At 41.2% G+C, this 23,193-nt stretch overlaps 1 protein-coding gene across 3 annotated transcripts in view; it reads right to left on the bottom strand.

Moving 5' to 3' along the window:
- The window catches only part of LOC149169199 (zinc finger (CCCH-type/C3HC4-type RING finger) family protein), a 114,021-nt gene that overhangs the window by 50,088 nt on the left and 40,740 nt on the right, over window positions 1-23,193 (bottom strand). For all 3 annotated transcript variants that reach the window (XM_089428604.1, XM_089428602.1, XM_089428603.1), the window contains exons 2-6: window positions 15,671-15,758; window positions 14,670-15,463; window positions 14,227-14,296; window positions 13,554-13,642; window positions 13,325-13,418 (exon numbers count right to left, since the gene is read on the bottom strand). In XM_089428604.1, the coding sequence (XP_089284730.1) occupies window positions 13,385-13,418; window positions 13,554-13,642; window positions 14,227-14,296; window positions 14,670-15,463; window positions 15,671-15,758 (1,075 nt within the window). In that variant the 3' untranslated portion in view covers window positions 13,325-13,384. The remainder of the gene's footprint in view (window positions 1-13,324; window positions 13,419-13,553; window positions 13,643-14,226; window positions 14,297-14,669; window positions 15,464-15,670; window positions 15,759-23,193) is intronic.

The following is a 23,193-nucleotide window of genomic DNA, read 5'->3' as shown; positions in this document are numbered from 1 at the left end:
AAAATTGAATTGGGCTAAATTAATTGACATAACATAGAATAGTGGAAAATTAACATGGTATTAGAGCTAAGGTGAAGGACAAACCCAAAGGAGACAAGAGCTAGAGCAATCATCTTTGGAAAAGTTGAAGGAATCTATCTGAACAAGTCAAGATGACTACCTCATACTTCAAGGAAGTTGAGAAGCTGGGAGACTCATCAAATTTTGCTGCTTGAAAGATTAGGTTGGAAATCATATCGAATGACAATGATGTCTTGGATTACATAGAAGGAAATGTTCTTGATCCCCCAGAAAATGCTCCCGCTACTGCCAAGAACAAGTACAAGAAAGGTGAGTTAAAAGCAAAGAAAATTATTGTTGATGGTTTACAAGATCACTTACTTGCCTATGTTGGAAATTTGAAGAAGTCTAAGGATATATATGATAAGCTAGTTGGCATGTATGAGGTCAACAATTTGAGTGAAATCATCTCCTTGAAAGATCAACTCAAAGATATGAAAATGAATAAAGGAGAATCTGTGCAATCCTATATCATGAGGATATCTCGTCTTAGAGATCAATTGCAGAGAGTTGGGGAAACTGTACCTGACAAGGAGTTGGTGTTGGTAACCCTTAGAGGTCTCCCTCCTATTTGGGAAACCTTCATTACCACCATAAGCAATAACAATAGTTTCCCATCATTTGATGAGTTAGTTAGAAAATGCACTCAAGAAGAATCCAGGATGATTTCAAGGGGAAGGATTCAAAAGCATGAAGAAGGAGAGCCCACTGCTTTCGTTACTCATAACAAGAAAAAGAAAGGAAAAGGAGGTTCATCAAGTTCAAGGAATCCTGCTCCCTGAAATTCTAATAGAAGGAATGGAAGAGAAAAGGAATCATTGCACATTGAATGCTACAATTGTCACAAGAAAGGTCACTATGCTCAAGATTTCCCTGAGAAGAACAATGCTCCAAGATACAACACTAGAAGCAACAATAGCAGGTTCAATAATCAAAGAGGGAGAGATGATCAAAGGAATGATCGTAATGGAAGAGATGGAAGAAGAAGAAGAGATGCTCCGAATGATTGTGAAGAAGACCACCGTCCTCAAAAGAAGTCAAGAAATTCTAGGTATGAAAGTAATGTTGCTACTAGTCAATCTAAATATATCCTTATTTCTGCACTTTCTAGTTCCTCTCCCCCGGATACTTGGGATAGTTGGTTGGTTGATAGTGGGGCCTCTCATCATTTCTCTGGTTATAAAGAGGTTCTTTCTAATTTGATACAGAGGGAGTCAATTTGAAGATTGTTCTTGGAGATAACTCCACTCATCCTGTTAAGGGTTTTGGCTCTATTCAATTTCATTTGGACTTTTGGGAACTTGTTTTATATCATGATGTGATGTGTGTGTCAAAGTTAAAGAAGAATTTAGTATTTATATCTACCTTGGAGGACAAAGGAATGAGGGTTGCCTTTATCAAAGGAAAAGTACTTACTTGGCCTATGAGATCCCCTATGAGAGATGCTTTCATATTGGGATCTAGATTTGAAGGACTCTATAGTCACTGGAAGACCTCTTTTAGCAATGGTCTACGACATTAATCATCAAAGTGAGTTGTAGCATCGAAGATTGGCATGTCTACATTATGAAGCTCTTCCGAAATTGAAGAAATGGTCTCTAGGATCCCTGATGTTCAAGTTTAACACGATGGAGTATGTCCAGGATGTGCCAGTGGGAAGAAAACAAGGGGACCATTCCCTCTAGCAAGAATAAGACTAATGACATCCTCCAACTCATTCATTCTGACTTATGTGGACCAATGCCTGTATATTCTCTTGGTGGCCATCTCTACTACATAACTTTCATCGATGATTTCTCAAGGAAGACATGGATATATTACTTGAAGCATAAGGATGAGGCCTTTGATATGTTCAAGGACTTCAAAGCTTTGATCGAAAATCAAACATGAAAGAAAATTAAGGTCTTTAGGTCTGACAACGGTGGAGAGTACATTTCAAATGAGTTCATAGACTTTTGCAAGAAGGAAGGTATAAAGAAGGAGACTATTGTGCCCTATAATCCCAAACAAATGGAGTAGCTAAGAGAAAGAACAAGTCTATTGTGGAAGTTCCCTGAGCAATGCTCCATGATCAAAAGCTAGTGAAGTTCCTTTGGGGTGAAGCAGCGAATACAGCAGTATATGTTCAAAACAAGGTTCCTCATCAAGCATTGGACAACAAGACTCCCAAAGAAGTATTCACAGGTGACAAGCTCGACATTGTTCATCTCCAAATATTTGGTTGCCCTGTATATTTCCATGTGCCAAAGGACAATAGGAACAAGCTGGAAGCCACCTGTAAAGTTTTGTAGATGTTCTATGCTAAGAGCAATTTCACTTTTCTTACAGCAATCATACAAGTAGATAAGCAAAATGCAGATAGAACATATAAGCAGATCTTACAGAAGACAAATCAGAAAGAAGAAAAATGTATGTGTTCGTTTCGGCGGTCAACAGGATGCTTCAACCAGCAAAGTCTCCTTTGGTCAGCCAGCAGCATGTGTCACAACAACCCTCCAACCAGTAGAACTTCTGCGAAACCCTAGCAGCAGAAACCCTAGCAGAGAAATCCTCTTCGTCCTTCCCACGTGTGGCTGAAATTCGTTCTCCAGATAGCTCGTACTTTTAGGATGAGAGAGGAAGATGTGAGTTGTGTTCTCCTCAAATTCTCTCCAACTTTTCCTGTATATATATCCATCAATGAGGGTGTGTGACACATCTGTTGGGCATGTGAGCCTACATTACAAAACTGGCTGACCTTGCACATATAATTTATTAAGAATAATAAATTCAAAATATAAGTTCTGCTCATCGGATTAAGACTATTTTTATATGGATTTTACACCTCTCAGAAAGAGGAATCCAACAAAAATATTAGCCTCTTAATCTGAGCATCAGAACATGGAGTTTGGACCTAGTTGTCCAAATTTAACACTCCCTCTCAACTAGGGAGAACTCCATCTATTAGTGCAATTAACATCGTGAGTCATCCCGCCGAAACTTGCTTTGCTGGCTTCTTTATTTCAATACAGAAGTGGGTCAGTCACAAACACATCATTCCCCGACTGACATAATCAGTCCAGAGGTCCCAGACCTCACAAATCTTGATCCCAGATCAAGTGGTTGGACCATGTCATCCTAGATAGAGAGTACGGCAATCTCTGATGCGTCCATCAGTCTTTGCTAATAGTCTCTAGCTTTTCCACACCTCATTGGCCAAATGAGAGGTACTTCCCATGAGCCCTGAACTCAATGGGTAGGATGCATACAGGGCACAGATTAAATGAGTGGCGAACCAGCTCAATAATCACAAGGGTGGGGCAGAAGCATTTTGAGTGCTTATAGCTCCGAGAAGCTATCCCCAAAGCCCCCCAGAGCTCCCAGAGCTCATTGTCCAACAGGACCCACATCATAAGGTCTTTCCACGACACCAAGACTCTCACGGAAGGTTAGGAACTTGACCTTCCCCAAGGGCTTAGTGAGAATATCCGCGACCTGCTCATCAGTTCCTATATGATCGAGCCTTATGGCGCCTTGCTGTACCATATCCCGGATAAAGTGGTACCTGATATCAATATGCTTGGATCGGACGTGGAACACAGGATTCTCAGTCATACGAATCCCACTCTGATTATCACAGAGTATTACAGTGGTATCTAGCACATGTTGGAACAGCTCACTAAAGAGCTTCCTCAACCAAACTGCTTCACAACAGGCCATACTAGCAGCAATGTATTCGGCCTCCGCGGTGCTCAAAGCCACCAACTTCTGCTTCCTGCTCATCCATGAGATCGAAGCAGAACCAAGATTGAAACAGCATCCAGATGTGCTCTTACGATCCACCACACTGCCAGCCCAATCGGCATCAGTATATCCCCGGAGTATCACACTCCCGGCAGTGTATCTCAGCCCATGGTTTATCGTGCCCCGAAGATATCTCAAAAGATTCTTGGCACCAACCCAGTGAAAATGATGAGGCTCAACCATCTGTTGACTCAAAGTATTCACTGCAAAACATATGTTCGGACGGGTGTTCACTAAGAACATCAAAGCTCCTATGAGTTGACGATACTCAGTAGGATTGGCCAAGATAGGCCCTGCAGCGCTGCCACTCAACTTCTTAAAGTTGAGTTCCATTGGTGTCGACACGGACTTACAGTCCACCATCCCAAATTTTTCCAGAAGCTTCACAATATACTTTCCTTGAGAAAGGAAAATCTCTCCAGGTCTCTACCAGACCTCCAGGCCTAGGAAATAGTGCATCAGTCCTAGGTCTTTCATCTCGAACTCAGCAGCAAGCTCCCTCTTACATTGATGAATGAGAGGGTCATCACCTGTCAGGAAGAGGTCGTCCACATACAGCACTAGAATGAGAGGCTTTCCTTCCACAACCTTAAAGTAAAGGTTTGGATCAGCATTGCTTCGAGTGAAGCCCAGCTTCATCAAGTAACTATCCATCCTCTCATACCAAGCTCTGGGTGCTTGCTTTAACCCATAGAGGGCTTTCTTCAACCTGCAGACATAAGTGTCTCGATCTTGAACTTCAAATCCCAGAGGTTGTTCTACATACACCTCTTCCTTTATTGCACCATGCAGAAAAACGGTCTTGACATCCATCTGATGAAGACTCCATCCTTGCGTAGCAGCAAGGGCTATGATGGATCGGATGGTGGTATATCAAGCCACAGGTGCAAATATATCGTCATAGTCAATTCCTTCCTTTTGAGAGAAGCCACGGGCAACAAATCTTGCCTTAAACTTTTCAGCACTCCCATCAGATCCATGTTTAATCTTGCAGAGCCATTTAGCGGTGACCACAGATTTGTCCTTCGGTCTCGGGACCACATCCCAGACATCATTCTTCATAATAGCCTCATATTCTTCATGCATAGCATCCTTCCAGACTTGATGCTTGATGGCTTCCTCAAAAGATCCAGGTTCAGATTGTATAATAGTACTCATGGCAGCTAGATACCCTTGGTATCTACACGGCTTTTTGCTTTCTCGGAATGTTCCCCTTTGTCTTGGATAACTTCTTCCTTTCCTTTAATATCCAATGAGATTCCCAAGAGCTATGTTCTTCATGATTCCAATACGAGCTCTTGTTTTCATGATGCTATGATGCATCTTCTTACCATGATCATATCTGCAAGGACTTCTGATAGGATCCTATCGAAAGGGATACCATCTCATTCATACTGGAGATTTATTACTCCCTCTTTCCTTAAGATTCCTCTATCCTTCAGATGATATGAATTCTTCTTCATAACCTTCCCATAGCATTGAGTCTTAGCTATACTAAATTGTCTTGTTTGAGTACCAAACCTTTATAACAATGAGGTCTTTATGATAGCTATACCTAGATAGGGATCAGGACCTTACCTTCATCATAGCCAGGATCATGCTCAGGACCTTGTCTTCATAACAGAATAAGATCATGACTGCTTGTTTTACTGTAACATTCTCACTGAGAACTTTACTGTACTTTTACTGAGATAATCTCTGTGCTTTTACCGAAACCATAGCTATAACACTGAGATCTCAAGATCTTCTCATAATCAATACTAGACCGAGATCATGATACAGACTTATTCTGCCACTCCAAGACCAAGATCATCAATCCCTTTCTCAGACACTGCTGAGACCATCATCATTATTGCTACTACACTGAGGTCCCTGTTATTGCATCACTGATATCATCACTGCCTGTATCATCGATGTTATCACTACTAAACTGCTGCACATTCATCCAAATCAGCACTGCTTCTTCGCATAACATTTTCTGCCTCAAAATTTCAGAGATTTATACAGAGATTTTCATCAAGAATCTGACCAAGATCATGATTACCATCGACCATACTATATATAACAAGACAGAGTATCATTATAAAAACTCCACATATGCTTACTGCATTTATATGTCGAGACTAGGTGAGTCACTTTGTGAGATCTTTATATCACGCGAATATACCTGAGACCTTAGTCATTATATGTATTGCGTCTATCTGGAATCATCATAACTGTGACTGCGAGTATGCCGTGCTGTGATTGTGACTGTAGGATCATTGTGATCTTTCTTAAACCGAGACAGTGAGACTATGCAAAAGCAGTGAGGGATCCGAAGATCTTTCCATCACATATATATATAGTGACTGTACAAACCATGTTTCGGTTCACAGGAAAACTCCACGACAAGAGTGCGCAATCCCTGCGCTGTCGTGTATCTCCCTCCCGTGAACCAATCATTCCACGAACTCAATAACCGACTGTATGCGTATATTATTACGTTGTTTATTAAAACACCCCAGCGCTCCTTACAAACAGCGTAATGATATACTCTGTCCACGTCCACGTGACAGTCCTGCAACCATCCACCCGTATCGATATGTCAATCGATAGCTCAATGTCCACATGTCAATAACCAGATATGCCTGCGCAACCCATGCTACGCCATGTATCTGCCACGTGACAGTCTTTCTTCCGCGCTATTGACTAAGTGCTCCAGCGCTTATACAATCCTGCGCAATAGTGCTATGGTCTTCTGCCCACGTGTTGATCGTCGGAAGGCCTGCACGCAACTTCCGTGACTCTCCGCCACGTGTCAGCCCTCTGCTGTGTCAACTTCCACCTGGTTTATCCAATGCACCAGCGTATATGCGTATACATATACCTGCGCATATGATTACCCGTCCACGCGTCGTCTCAGCAGAAATATATCAACATATATATATAAACCCGTATATATATATATTGCAGCCACGCGATCGTCTGCCAACGATCCTGTAACTATCTGTAGATCCTTATCCACGTGTTGATCCACGGTTTCAACCTGGAGACAGTCTTTTATCCCACCGCTAGCCCAAGATAACTATTCTGACAATCCCGCATACGTGTAGACCTCCAAGTGGTTTATACGCCTTCTATAAACCTGTGCGTTACACGTCCGGCAGTCTGAATGTTATCTACCAACAGTTTATAACCAGACCACCAATAAATACTTTGATCGTTCTATCCGACCAGTCCGCTAGATATATATGACATGCTTTGCGCAATGGTATAATCAAGCTGTTGTCCGTATCCGAGGCTATAGAACAGTCCTTGCCCGCAACAGTCAGACTATTCTCGCTCCCCCGTCGTATTATTCTCTTCTTGTTCACAAGTCTAGGTCACGGATAACCTGCGCTTATACCGTAAGCCTGCGCTTATGAACAGCTTCCCAACGATCGCGTCAGTTAGTTGTTTGGATATAACCTCTGCGCTGTTTACTCCAAATAAACCTGCTTGTTTATATGCTCCAACAACTGCCCGCGTCTTTAACCTTCATCAGATCTTCGACCCTCCACTGCAACTATAAAACCAAGTCCGAATCTTTACGAAATTACCTTGGCTTCATGCGCATAAGATAGTGCGTATTCTCCAGCCTTATTCGTAAGTTTCCTTGCCTTTTATCCGAGATCAGAGAGTGAAGTCCATCCTTCGATGATGATTGCTATAGATAGAGTTTGTCTTCACCTCAGCTCTGATACCATGTAAAGTTTTGTAGATGTTCTATGCTAAGAGCAATTTCACTTTTCTCACAGCAATCATACAAGTAGATAAGCAAAATGCAGATAGAACATATAAGCAGATCTTACAGAAGACAAATCAGAAAGAAGAAAAATGTATGTGTTCGTTTCGGCGGTCAACAGGATGCTTCAACCAGCAAAGTCTCCTTTGGTCAGCCAGCCCAGCATGTGTCACAACAACCCTCCAACCAGTAGAACTTTTGCGAAACCCTAGCAGCAGAAACCCTAGCAGAGAAATCCTCTTCGTCCTTCCCACGTGTGGCTGAAATTCGTTCTCCAGATAGCTCGTACTTTTAGGATGAGAGAGGAAGATGTGAGTTGTGTTCTCCTCAAATTCTCTCCAACTTTTCCTGTATATATATCCATCAATGAGGGTGTGTGACACATCTGTTGGGCATGTGAGCCTACATTACAAAACTGGCTGACCTTGCACATATAATTTATTAAGAATAATAAATTCAAAATATAAGTTCTGCTCATCGGATTAAGACTATTTTTATATGGATTTTACACCTCTCAGAAAGAGGAATCCAACAAAAATATTAGCCTCTTAATCTGAGCATCAGAACATGGAGTTTGGACCTAGTTGTCCAAATTTAACACCACCAGAAGAAAAGGTACGTTTGTTGGGTATTATGAAGATTCCAAAGCATTTAGAATATATATTCCTGGTCAAAGGAAGGTTGAAATTAGCAGGGATGTAACATTCGATGAAGATGCTGCCCTTGGAAAAGCAAGGGACCTTCCTCTGCCTCCTCCTCTTGAGAAGGAAAGTGATGATATGGATATTCTAAAAGGTCCTTCCATACCGGAATTCGAGAGAGGCATTGTTGATGATCTCATGGAGACCATGGACCACTTGGATCCTCCTCCATGTGATCCCCCTACCAGGAAGAGACCACTTTGGCTTCATGACACATTACAAGATCTTCAAAGACATGTTGTTGCTCATGAAACCTTTAGAGAAAGCAACAAGTTATGCAAGTATCAGGGATATGTTGTGGCGATGAGAAATATGATTCAAGCTAAGCCTCGCACCTTTGAAGAGGTCATGAAAGAACGAGTCTATAAGGATGTTATGGTCGAAGAATATGAATCAATTCTAAAGAACGATGTGTGGGATGTTATGCCAAGACCGGAAGGAAAATCTTTCGTGACTTCAAAATGGATATTCAAGATCAAGCATGGAGTTGACGGAAGTATTGAAAAATATAAGGCAAGATTTGTGGCAAGATGATTCTCCCAAAAAGAGGGAGAAGATTATGATGACATTTTTGCTCTTGTGGCCTAATATATTTACCATTCGTTCAATAGTTTCCCTTGTTGCAAATCAAGGATGGACCCTTCATTAGATGGATGTGAAGATGACATTCCTTCATGGCATGTCACGGGAAGAAGATTACGTTGAGCAGCCACAGGGATTTGAAGTGAAAGTTTGAAAGACCCATGCTTGCAAGTTGAAGAAGGCATTATATGGCTTGAAGCAAGCCCTGAGAGCATGGTACGCCCGTATAAATAGTTACCTGGTGAAGCTTGGATTCACAAGAAGTAGAGTCGATCCCAACCTCTACTTCAAGGTGGTCCAAGGTATGCCCTTGATTTTAGTTTTGATAAGTAGTGAGCCCCTGATGATTGAGTGCAAGAGGGAGTTGGCCTCTGAATTCGAAATGAAAGACCTTGGACTCATGCAATACTTCCTAGGCCTTGAGGTGTGGCAACGGCCAAGTAAGATTTTCCTTTCACAGGGGAAAATATGTCGTGAAGTTGTTGGAGAGATTTAGAATAATGGAATGCAAATCCCTAGCCACATTGATGGAAATGAATTTCAAAAAGCTATCTGGAGAAGCTGCAGGACCCGATTTAGCGAATCCATCCGAGTATAGACAGTTGATTGGGGCTCTGATGTTCTTAGCGAACACCCATCCGAACATATGCTTTGCAGTGAACACTTTGATTCAATTCATGACCAAGCCTCTTCATGCACATTGGGTTGCTGCCATACATATTATGAGTTATTTGCATGGGACGATTACCCTTGGTTTGAGATACACTGTCAGAGACATGAGACTCTGACATGAGACTTTATGGATATACCAATGTTGACTGGGCAGGAAACGTTGTTGATAGGAAGAGCACTTCAGGATGTTGTTTTAGCCTTGGATCCGCCATGATATCTTGGATGACCAGGGAATAGAAGTTTGCAGCTTTGAGTAACACCGAGGCAGAATACATTGCAGCTAGCTATTGGAATTTCTAAGTTTAACCCGTTAGAAATTCTTCCTGTACTATCTGATTTATTTCTTCCTACTTGTTCAATTACTTAACAAGTTATTTACCATGTAAATACTGAAAATAAATACAAGTACAGTATCAACACATACAGATCATCAACTGAAAGTAAATAAGCACACAAGTGACACCGTTGTTTTTGGACTAATGTCCCCGGAAAAACCCAATGCGGGAAAACCGGTGCAACTATTCAGAGGGTTTTATTATTATGCAGTTTCAGAATACAACCTAGGTGCCAAAAATGGCTCACCCAACAGAGAATGCCCTCGGCAGTAGTACCTCTCAGTCGGAGACAGATATTCCAGCTAAAACACCGGATGAACGATCCCACAACAACAATGCAGCTTCTGCTGCTCTACATCACCCTATCCGGCTCTCTAGCTCTCAGTCTATCCCACGAAATGCTCCCAGCGCTACCTCTAGGCACTGCGACAACCTCTCTGGCCCAGCGTCAGCCTCTCTAGGCTCTACGTCAGCGTCTGGAGCCTCTGCATCAACCCCTGGACCCTCTATGTCTCACATGTTGGCCCTCTCTGGCTCTGCGCAGCTCTTGGCTGCCTCTGCGTGGCCTCTAGCTGGCTCTGCGTCCCTCTCCCAGCTCTGTGCTGATCCTCCTAGTACTAACTCTGCCTCTCTGCTATGTATTCACTGCCCCTCAGCGGCAACTCTGATCACTCACTCAATTTCCTCAGCAAACCCTGCCCTAGAAAATCGAGTTCTTGATCTCTCTCGGTGTGTTCTCCAACTGACCCTCGGGCCTCCTCTTATACTTTTCTCGTTGGTCCATCAACGGCCAAGATTAAATCTCTAATCAACGGCTAAGATTAGATTTGGCTTGATCCATAACTTTTTGGACCCTTCTAACCCAATTTCATATAAATACCCATTAATATTTTATTTTTCCTAAGTTTAGACTTAGGAACTCCATTAAAAATATTAATTATTTTAATATCTCCCAAGCCGGTTAGAATCTGCCCAAACCATTTCTGGGTCTTGGAGATCTCATGTGCTTTAGCCCCTCCACCAATTTTCGTGGCTAGAGCACATTCGATGTTACCCCAAATCAACACTAGCATGGCTAGCTATGAGGCAATTTAGTTGAGGAAGCTCTTTGGAGAGTTGTTTGAGAAGGTCCTAGACACTACTGTGATATATTGTGACAACAAGAGTGGGATTCGATTGGCAGAGAATCTTGTATTTCATGATGAGTCCAAGCATATAAAGAACAAGTATCATTACACTTGAGACATCGTGCAAAGAGGAGCCATTAGACTCCATCACATATTGACAGATGAACAGATAGCAGATATTCTCACCAAGGTTTTTCCAAAAGGGAAGTTCTTGGTCTTCAAAGAGCAGCTTGGATTGATGGATGTGACCTCTCTGGATAAGGGGCTTCGCTAATCAAGAACACTGAGCATAGCTCTTCCCCTTGGTTGAGCTCCCAAGGTGGAAATGGAGCATTGAGGGCTCCTGGGGTTGAGATATCTTTGGACAACAGGTGTGTGTGATCCCTACTCTTGCAGGTTGGGTATCTCCCCTATTGTCACCCACAAGGCGTGCGTGATCCTTGTCTGTTATGACAAGTCAGGTATCTCCTATTATCTTGGTCTGGACTCTGGCAGAGTATACCCCAGTTAGCATCATACCCACAAGCCAGGATTGTTGGGATTGTCCCTCCCCGTCTGGAACGCTGGTATCCCACCCAAGCACAGATTATGATACAGGGGTTCTAACTTCTACCACATGACTCTTGGTCATTGTTGGGAAGATCGGTAGGTAATAGGATGGATGTGATCCTTACCTCTTATAGCAAGTGGTATCTCGCCCATTGATTGCATAATGGGATGGTTGTGATCCTTGCTCGATAAGTTGTATCTCGCCTATTGCTCAATATAGAGGGTGGTAGCTAAAGCTCCCCTATGATTCTTCTTCTTTAGATTCGAGAATGATTCAGTAGATAGAGTCAAGCAGAGATGAGACATGATTTGATGACAAGATACTTGCGATGATCACATGATGCAGTTGGAATTTCTCCCTAGATGAGAGGGAGTGTTAATTTGGCAGCTCAGTGACAAATTCCAATCATTGGACTAGATTCCTCTTTCCGAGAGGACCAAAATTGACCTTTGAAGCACTAAATTTGGATAAGGGAAAGTGTATTTTTGAAGTCAAGCCCACAATGTCACATTTGTTCAAGTCAGCCTAGAAGCTAAACTACCCCTCCTCCAATGCATATAAATACAAGCTAAGGGTCACCTCATTTGGACACACTCATCATCACACATCTTCTCTCTCCTCTTCTCATTGGTTTGTACAATTGCAAGGATCTCTTCACACATGCAAAGGAGGAAGGCTGATTTTCTGTCTACCAAAATCTATCTTTGTTTGGGATGTTGACCAGCGTTGACCACCTGTTTGGAGCATGCTTTGACTTCGATCTCTTGGAGGATTTTTCTGTTTTGACAGGCCGAGTTTGTTGGCACAAAAACCGAGAAGTTCTGGGCTGTTTGACTTGAATTGACCACGGGATAAATTGCAGATTTTGACCACAGGGTTTCTCTCTCATTTGACCGAGTTTGACAGGACCTTTCTTTCACTGTTTTGGGCTGACTTTGACCAGCATTTTAGGCAGCGTATGTGGGGTGTTGACCGAGCTCTTGAAGGACAGATTTGACCACTGACTTGGAACTGGTTAGGTCATGTTGACTTCTGTTGACTTTTCAGAATTGCAGACTTTATGACAGTTGACCAGATTTGACTTTTTCATCATTGGCATATTGGATCTTGGTTGGTTGATTTGTTGGATAAGTCAAAGCCTTGACTTTGACTCTTGTTTATGGATTTGACTCATTGTACTCTCTGCTGAACATTTGAAGACAATCTAATAGAAGAAGAATTTTCAAAGGGTTTTCCCCCTTGTGGGGTTTTTCCCTGGTCTTTGACCAAATTGGTGTCTCTTGTTGATGCTCTTGATTGTCTCTTATTGTCATTGCATTTACTGTTCTATCTTCAATTACTGTTGATTATTGGAAGAATTAATTGTTATTGGAAAAGATTGTTTATTGAAGAATTGAATTGGGCTAAAGTAATTGACATAGCATAAAACAGTGGAAAATTAACATTATCTGCATTTATGGCCAATCAAATGGAAAAGACAGCATATTTCTCTTCCATTTTACAATACTTCCTGTCATTATGAACAAGTGGTGACAGTCATTTGTCACAACACAAGTTCACAATTAGGCCATGCTATCCATTGGTTTGCAGAGAATATACATCTCTTGACATCAAAACCTGAATGCTACCTTCTCTATGCCAATAGCTTTGCTTAAGAGAATGAAGAAAGAAATTTGAACCTGTACTGCAAAATGCACAAACTTTCTACTATAATCAAAGGGTACTATTATGAGGTGTAGAAGAGAAATTACGCTGCCAATCAAGCTGATAACAGAAAATTCTGCCAAAACATTTCATGGTCGACCAGATCTTCACAAGCCTAATCTTCCCAGAAAATCAGACAGCCTAATATCATATACAAAATGGGTATTGTAAGTGTCAAAGGCCAATTATAGATCTAATTCTGAAGTTCACAACATTATGAGCAAAAAAAGTTGCAAGAGCTGGGTTGATCATTAAAGCCCAACTGGTGATACAAACCTAACATTTTTTGCAATCACTGTACTTCCATCTGCAGCACCAAGATGCCGGAGCTTCACTTCTTCTCTTCTGCCATCCTTGTATGCATGCTGAAATGCCACAAATCATACACAAATGAAGACCAATAAAACTCTTATACAAATTGATGACGAAAGTGATCAGTATATTGATAACAAATCTAGGTAATGTCAATTATGTCTAGCCCAGGCAGTTCAGCAGAGTGTTATCCTCCCCACCCAGGACCAATTCCCCCAAAGTGACATGCTGAGATCTTAATGAGTATATCATTGTATCTGCCTTGAGCCCTGAAGAACCCGGTTTAACCTGGATACCATCCTCGGAATGAGGTGAAGTACAACTTCCCAGTTGTTTTTCCCAGGATTCATATTACATGGAAAAAACAGATCTGGAAAATTCTAAAAGTCCAATGATACACTGACGCACATTTGATTAACATATTAAGAAGAAAAGTAAAATCTAGGCTGTACAGCTAACTAAGCACACACAACTTGAAGCAAGTATTTTGCAAAAAATGATTACTTCTATGTTTTGAAATAATAGAAATGGCTTTTCCAATTCCTAGTATTCCCACCACAGACTGACTGAACGTTAAAGTTAGCCTGTACCAGTGGAAGTTTCCTATATCCTTTTAGATAAATAAGAATATGCATACCTTGTAAAAGCAGCTAGTGCCAAAAGGACAAGTGCCTTTTCCAAAGTCAAAGTATTTGCAGTCAATGGAACTGTAAAAAGGAAATTAGAATCAGAAAATGATAAACAAATCAAGAAATTACAGGAGGTTATCAAACAAACTACATGCACATGCTGAAAAGAATCTTGTTCAGAAAAGGAGACATTCCATGGCTTCTTAAGGAAATGGATAGAAATTGCAGTGAACAAATGATAAAAACATGGAAAAAAATGCTTGCAATATAATCTTCAAGGAAGAAAACAAAATAACTAAATTAAATGCAGTTTGATAATTGAAGAGTGTTTCCAATAGTGTCCCAAAAGAGAAAGGAGCACGCATGAAGCTATTTGATTTTAAACTTCAATCGGACCAACACTGCTTTTAGCATTCATAAATTCCTACTATCAAAAGAAACAGAAGACAACCTGAGTTTCTTTTTGTAGTTATCAATGATCTCCTGTTTCTCCTCTTGATTTGAATACCAGATCACACTTGGGATAACAAAATGAGAGAGCTTTCGACAGATAGGACAAGCTCGCAATACAGAGTTCACATCCATGCCAGGGACTGGATTATTTCCTCGCCAGTTGCGGATGCACGAAATACAGAAAGGATGATCACACTCTGACATTAAACCAAACTTCCGTTCAGCAGCAGTTGGTTTTGATAGTACACGGTCTAAACATACACTGCACTCAATCTCTTGGCTGTTCCGCAAAGCTTCCAAGCGTTTCTGATTACGCTGACATTGCTTGATATGCTCCTCCCTTTCTGCTGGCCTGTATGGATGTAAACAGTGCTTACCACAAGTAGCACATAGATCTCCATGAAGCTGAGGGCATGTGTCACCACGAGGACATTTACCAGCAGCAGCAAATGCGCAAATTGGCAAATCAGCAGCATCACGGATCAAAGACTTTGTTTGCAATTCCATCCTTGAAGTTGAGGAGACATCCTGAGAGCCAGCAGTCCAGGCCTGTCCCAGAGGAGGAAAAAAGGGCTTACTCAAGCCTGAAAGCTCTCCTGTATGCCATGCTATTGAGGTGTCATTGCCCACTGTCACTCCATTATGTACAGAAGCTGATTTAGGTTCCACTTTAGAGCCCAAGTGAGATATCGGCGACAAAGAAAATGTTCTTTCAGGATGAGACACCTTCACATGATCATATCTACACCGACTTCCATAAGAGCAAACTCCTCGCTGGTAGAATGTACACACCTGCAACCATTGACATTGGAAGGTCATATCCTGGCCAAGTGAATGAAACCAGGCTTTTAAAAAGATATTAAAAAAATTGATACATGCCATTTGTGTACATCAAAAAATGTCAGGACTCAGGACATGAGTTGTTTACCTGATCCTTCCAATCATATTAATAAAATTGAGACATGTCATTTCTGTACATCAAAAAATGTCTGGACTTACATTGTTTTCCTGATCCTTCCAGTCATGTGAGAATTCACAAGCCTCGCCCTTCAAGCATGCTCCGTGCATAAAGTATTTACATAGAACCCTGTCAAAAATAGAAAATAGTGTCAAACAGCAAAAGTTTATTTAAAATTTGCCTAGCCTTGTGTCACAAGAAGCATTCTGAGACATCATAAGAATCATTTACCAGCACTGTTGCTTGAAAAGCATTCCTAATAAGGGCCATCTACAAGCAGTCTATAGTCATTTATAGTCTATAGTCATTTATAATCATCGCTGCTTAGAAAAGCATTCCCATTTAGAAAATAAGCTAGCTGCCTTGGTTCTAAATTACAGCTCAGAGAACCATTTACTGCTGCCCCTGTTACCATTACTGCTTGACCCGCACTATTCAGTGACCAGCACTGACCTTGACTGGCCCACCAGCTTTTTCTATAAGGCCTGCAAGTGCCTTAAATGTTAAATGGCATCCCCTGCGCCCGAGCTCAGATCTGTCAATCCATTGACTATTGGAGATGACAACAAAATCCCAGTTCCTGACCGTGACGAGCATGATCATGCCACCCAAAGCACCTTGAATGTTCGTCCCCTAGTTTCGGCAGAAGGTAACTCTGATATCCCTGAGGATATCCCAGACTTCCACCGTAGACATTACTGTTACTGAGTATGAAAATGTTTACATTTCATATGGGGAAAAACACTGTTTGATTATATCGTTGATAGGGTACTGCCTGACCTTTATTAAGGACTAGGTTAAGGATGTCTGGGAACCTCATGGATAACACAGCATTAATACCAGAGGCCCAACAGAAAGATTCTTCCTGGTTTGCCTCTTCTGAAAAAGCTTATGTCGCTCAGATTATGTCTCGTAGTCCTAGACCAAAAGAAGTCCTCAAACCACTAACAACACTGAAGGTGGTAGGATTCAGGTAGTTCACAAGAACAACCAGAGTAGCAAATCCAATTGTTGCTTTGAAAGTGCAGGCCCAAGGGCCCCAAAGTGGCCACAGCAGGTGGGGTGAGCATGAATAAACCAATATTGCGAACATCGACATCGGGATCAAATCAGCAAGGGTTCGAAAAACCAAAAAATCATAAAAATCGGTAAAATATCGGTAAAAATCGGCAAACATCGGCAAAATTAAGATACCATCAAAATGTCTGTAAAAATTGGAAAACATCAGCTAAGGCAAAAAATCGTGATTTCGAGATAAAATTAGGATGTTATCGAGATGTACGCAACATTAGAATAAACCACCAGCATGTGCTGCTAGGAGGGTGGCAATGCACCCTTCCCAAGCCTCCACCATCTCATTGAGGGTGGCTTGTAGGGCATCCTCCCTTGCTCCTTTGTTAAACTATTAGGTAATTGAAACTTGAAACGCCAGAAAATTCCCAGAAGAAGCCTAAGGTTCTTACCCTAGACCAATGGTAGTTTGTTGCTATGAAAAGTCCACATACGTCAAATCCATACTGTTATCTTAGCCAAGATGGGAAGAATGAGAATGAAGAAGAAATGGACTTCATTCCCAGATTCTGGGGATTAACAGTTTCCTGTAAAAACAGATGATCCAAATTCAAAACATTAGAACTGTTGTTCAAATATCTTGACATTTATGTTTACAGGAAGCTAGAGTTAATGGTGTTTTGTTGAATACTGCCTTGAATGTAATTTGGCCACAAGCCATTGCTTTCTTGACAAGTTATGTTGAATGAAAGGAAGGCATGGCACATCCATTTTTCAATCTGGGTTACTGTTGTCATAATGTTCTCTCATTAAACAACTCAAAGAAAAATTTATTTAACAGCAGAAAACTAAACTTCTGAACATTGCATCAATCACACAACATCTAAAAGATGAACAGCGGGCAAAATAAAACACATACACAGGGATTTATCCTTTATAATCAGCCTTTCATTTCTTTGTCAATGCTTATAAGGTGACTATTACCCACCGAAAGTGGGTGACCCCATAGGAGAAATTTTTCTTCCATCGCCTCTTCCAGCCAACCAGCCAGCAGCCCCTGACAACCACTAGTATCCCTGCCACCTGCATCAATCATATGTTTCCTCACCCATTTGGCAAGAGCACATGTTGGAAGGTGGGCTTCTGATAAAATTATTCATTTTTCAATCAGGTGCTTATGTTTCTCTCCTTTTTCCATACTTACCACTTTCCATCTTACATTACAAGCCGTATTTTCCACCTCCCTCCTTCGGGTTCAACTGACCATTGGTTCTCTAGGAATTGGCACCATACATGGTCATTCCTAGGTAAGGCCCGGAACCTAGCCTTGGGAGGTTGATGTAGCTAAAAGAACAAGAAAAAGCATATGATGGCCTGAAGTAAATACAAAAGAAGATCAAAATGCAAGAGATGGCCGGGAGATACACATTAGTACATGGGCTCATGGGCAAAAGCCTAGCATGAGCTTTACCTCACTCATTATGGCCATCACCTAGTTCTTGAGCACATGTTGCTCTTCATATTATGAGAAGGAACCCTTGCATGTCCCAACCTTTGGTGGGCAATGAGTTGCCTCACCATTAAGGGGGTAATAACTTTTGTACATCATACAAAGCAAGCTTTAACCCTTTGAGCTACAAGCAGTAATACAAAGAAAAAGTTAAAGATGCACAAGAGGGGTGGAAAAACAAAAGGCTGGCTTGGTAACTCATGTATCCATGATTGCTTACTCCCCACATCTATACACCCCTCCCCACATCTATACACTCAAGATGAGGAGCCCATCATAGCTAGTCCCTTAGACCATAGCACTTGGCCATGAAGTCTTCTCCCCTTCGTTATATCATTATTCACATGACACCTATCAATTGAAGGGTGGACCAAGGATATATCAAGTCCCCTTGGGTGTTGAAAACACCTAATAGGGTGGTTTATTAGCCACTCTTACGTAGGGAGATAATGCCATTATGAGTTCAAAGCCTTGATTTTGGAAGGGAGGCCATATTTGAAGTGTCAAATTGCCCATTACTTTCAAGCTTGGTTCACTTAGATTCAAAAATGATTAAAATTACATGATGACGTAGTTGCTAGCACTGGATATTGTGTGTAATTGCCAGGTGGTTCCACAGCCACAGCTTGGGCAACATAACTAGGGATCAAGTCTTCTAGAGGAGCATATTGACACCTGCAGGTGGAGAGTTGAGAGCCACGAGACTCCAAGCAGTAGCAGAGCATCATATATATCCATGGGCACCTCCAGCACCCACAACATTCTAACACTTTTCCCTACATTCATGACTTTATGGGATGATGCACCTAGACCCAACATGCCCCCATCCAGCTTAACACTCTTAAAGGGAGGGCAGTTGATTCAGGGCCTAGAGGAGGATGGTCTCACACCTTGAGACATGGGAGGGCTAGCACCACCTTGAAATCCCCTACAGTTGGAGCAAAGACACATTTTGACCACATAGAGACCTGTGAGACCACTTTTGTGCCCCAAGATGAAAATTGAGTCCCACAAAGGAGCATTGACAAAGACCTAAGGGCCAACACTTACGAGGTGATTTTAAAAGGCTTCCACTCACATCTTGGCACCTAGAAGCCTCAACGCTATCCCTAGAAGGGCTCACGCATGCATGACATCATCATTCTCTCTCTTACGGCTCACACGTGTGGACAAGAGTTATGTTTTATCATTGGCTAGTAGGTCAGCTTGTGACCTAGCTTGTTATTAGCAGTGAGCACATTATTTTATGATTTTGAGGGGCATTAGGCTAAAATTAGAAGTTGAACTCCTCATATAAGTAGAGGAGACATTCATTCTTGTAAATCATCATCACAACTTGGGATTTTCGGCCCTCTAGTAAATTCAGGCTTCTTCTTTCTTGTGGAGGACTTGGATCTATGAATGCACTTTGATATTTGGAGTTAATTTATTTGTCTTTGGAGCTATTCTTTGGATCAATGGATGGATTCTCTTTGCATGTTATCTTGTAAGTACACTTATTGTTGAATATCTATTTTCTTATATGTCTAATGTATGGAATAATGTTGAATCTAGGTCTTGCTATTGTGCCCTAATTTATTGAATGCTATCTAGATGATCTATTGCATGCATTACTCATACATAACATGTGAATGAATGTCCTAGTGGTGAACTTTAACTAGCTCTCCCATGAAAATTCCATTATCCTTTGCATAGGTAAATGCTTGAATTTTTGTTGCTAGGGCATCAAGAATTCAGCCTCCCTAGCAACTATTTGGCTATTGCATCGTAGACTCCATACTCCCAAGGGACAAGGCACTAGCCTTATTTTATTGGTGATCAATCTTACTTTTATCAATAAATTCCTCATCTCTAAATTCAGCCCCTACAAGGCCAAACTTGGTAATTAGGGCTTCGTGTGAATCCCTAGGCAAGGTACATTAGTGGGATTAGAGAGCCTAAACATCAAGACGACTGCATTTTCCACAAAATCTATCCTTTTGGTGGGCATCCACTTCAATCTTGTCAATAAATTCTTTGCCCTAGTTGTTTTCCCTTAGGTAAACCCTAGTCTAGTCTTGCTTCAACTTAGGGGTATTTTGGGGGGTTTCATGTACCTTGATCTCGCTAATATACATTATTGGAAACTCTTCCTGCTTTCCTTGACCTTTGGCCACACCAACACTCAACCTACCAATCAAGCCCTATGTCTTGTGCTTTATCTAATAGGCCTCTATCAAGAAAGCAAATTGCCTCCTATTGGAGCCTTGAGCCTAAATTGTGCCTTTCTTGTAGAAAGCTTCATTGTGTCACCTTGTACCCTAACCTTAGAATATTCATTAGGTGACCTTCTCACATACCGAGACGACTACCATTGGTGAAAATTCCTGAAGAGCAGGGGTTTTGGTTGTGGTGACAGTGGGCCACTACCCCATTGTTGTCACCTACTGTAGTATTAGCCTTGTAGGGTGTCCCTCTCCAAGTCCTACTAGATTTTACAACAACAATGACCTTTGCAACTTGCTTTGAACCAACATTTGTATAGTGAAATCACCTCAAACGGAAATATATAGCTAGATCTGAGGGTGTAAACCTTGTACATGAAGAAAGGACTGCAACAATAACAATACAAATTATACTGCATGTTGTATTTACTGGTCCCTTTGGCAATTTGTTCCTCTTCTTCTCCTTAAATGCACTTTGCCCTCTCCTAGCTCTCTTGCTCTCTTCTCATGTGAGTAATCTACCTCTCCTATCTTGTCATATTTATGCTTTGAGAAGATAACTTATCTCCTCAATCATAGTAACTAACCTCCTCAATCCTAGCTACCACTTATCTCAATCATGAGATGTATTGCTAAGATTAAGTCCTAATCTAAGTCACTAATGTTCTAGAACTTCTAGAACATTTCATTTAGTTTCCTAAGACTAGTTGTCTTCAAAACATAAGACTTCCACTTTTTCATTTATTTTCAAGTGAAACTACAACATAGGACTTAGTGATCACCTTTCAAAGGTGGTCACTAAAGAAATTGCCCGAACTACTTTCTGCACGTTCACATGAAAGCCTATGCAAGTTCCTACTTGAGCTACATTTCTCAACGCTCCGTCTTAGTGAGAAAGGAATTCGGAACCAATCCAAGTCTATCTCTAAATGCCTCAAATTTTCCTTTTTCCAAGGGCCTGGTTAGAATATTAGTTACCTATAGATCTCTAAGAATATATTGGAGCTTCACTACTCCCGTCTAAATCTTGTCTCACGTGAAGTAATATCTAATATGTGCTTGGACCTATCATGAAACACTAGATTCTCAAAGAATTTGATATGAGTTTGATTCTCAGAGTAATTGATTATGGAGTCAAACTCCTAATCAAACAATCTTGCAAGCAAATTTCGAAGCCAAATGGCCTCACAACTAAAAGTATTGGTTGCCATGTATTCTACTTCTATTGAGCTAAGTGCCATGTAAATCTGCTTCTTGTTGAACTAGGACATCATCACCAATACTAAACTAAAGCAACGCCCTAAGGTGCTCTTCCTATACAATCTAAGTTTGAATACTTTTGTACATTTGCTTCACCATTTCCAAGATATCTCATATCATACTCCGTTGTGCCCCTCAAGTGTTTGAGCACATGTTTTGTTGCTATCTAATGCTCATGTGTCAACTCCACCATGAACTAAATCAATTTTTTCATAACAAAACATATTATTGGTCTAGTGTTAACCAAATACATCAAGGAACCTATCAGCTACCTATACAGCGTGGGATCCACCAATTCTGAATTTGAAGATGTCACCTTTTTAAAATTAGTGATCATGGGTGTGACCATAGGTTTGCAGTCCTCCCTCTAAAACCTCTTCGAGATTCTCCACTGCATACTTACGCTACCCTAGGAAAATCTCCCCCTAGTTTCTACCTAGCCTCCAAACCCAAGAAGTAATGCACCATGCTAATGTCCATCTCAAACTCAATTACCATGTCTACTTTGTACTCTACAATGAGCTTCTACGCACCTATAAGAAACAAGTCATCTACATACAGCACCAAAATGAATATATCAATCCCAACAAATATATAATAGTAGTTAGAATCTACTTCGCTTTTGGTGAAGCCCATACTATACAGATGCCCATCTATCTTGAATGCCATGCTCTTAGTCCCTGCTTAAGTCCATACAAGGATTTCTTAAGCCTACAAATATGGGACTCCTTCCTATTTATCTCAAAGTCGTGAGGCTACTCTATGTACACTTCTTACTAAATTATACCATTAACAAAAGTCATCTTCACATCCATCTAATGTGTCCTCCATCCCAGAAATGAAACTAATGACATAACTGTGTTAATGGAAGTGTGCCTTGCAACTAGAGAAAATGTCTCCTCATAGTCTACTCCCTCTCTCTAGAAGAACCCTCACACCACGAACCTCTCTTTGAACTTCGCATGCCACCATCTACTGGATACTTAATCTTGTAGAGCCATTTGGAACTCACTGCTAACTTCCCCTTCAATCTTGGCACTAAGTCCCAAACATCATTCCTCATGACAGACGAGTACTCTTCCACCGTGGCATCCTGCCATACCTAATAGTATCTTGCCTACTAAAAGTTAAAAGGCTCGGAATCTATGATGTTGTTCATCAATGCCATGTAGTCTAGAAACATCTTCGAAGATCTACTCTCCCTAAATGTGCTCCTAGGAGCCTCAACATACTCCAAAGCATCCCTCCATGTCTGAGTGAACCACTAAGGTCACCTAACAAAAATGGAAGGGGCCATTGTCTCCTCCTCTTCACCTAAAAGATGTTGTACTACTCTAGTCATTGGTGACCCTAGCTCAACCTTCAAAGCTTCCTATTGTTCATCCTCTATCACTAGAATAAGCTTATGGGTATTTAAGGATGCAAAGTCTTTCTCAAACTTTACATCTTCTCACTACTATCTTCCTCTGCTCTAGAATATAGACCTTGTAAGCCTTTGAATTCTCATTGCAACCTACAAATAAATCCTTCCTACTAGAGGATTCCAACTTGGTCTTCTTTTCTATAAATACATGGATTT

This window comes from Pinus tabuliformis, chromosome 4_2, assembly GCF_031772625.1.
Source record: "Pinus tabuliformis cultivar Carrire ecotype Pingquan chromosome 4_2, CPIR1, whole genome shotgun sequence".
NCBI classification, from domain to species: Eukaryota; Viridiplantae; Streptophyta; class Pinopsida; order Pinales; family Pinaceae; genus Pinus; species Pinus tabuliformis.
This window is presented reverse-complemented; position numbering and strand designations above follow the sequence as displayed.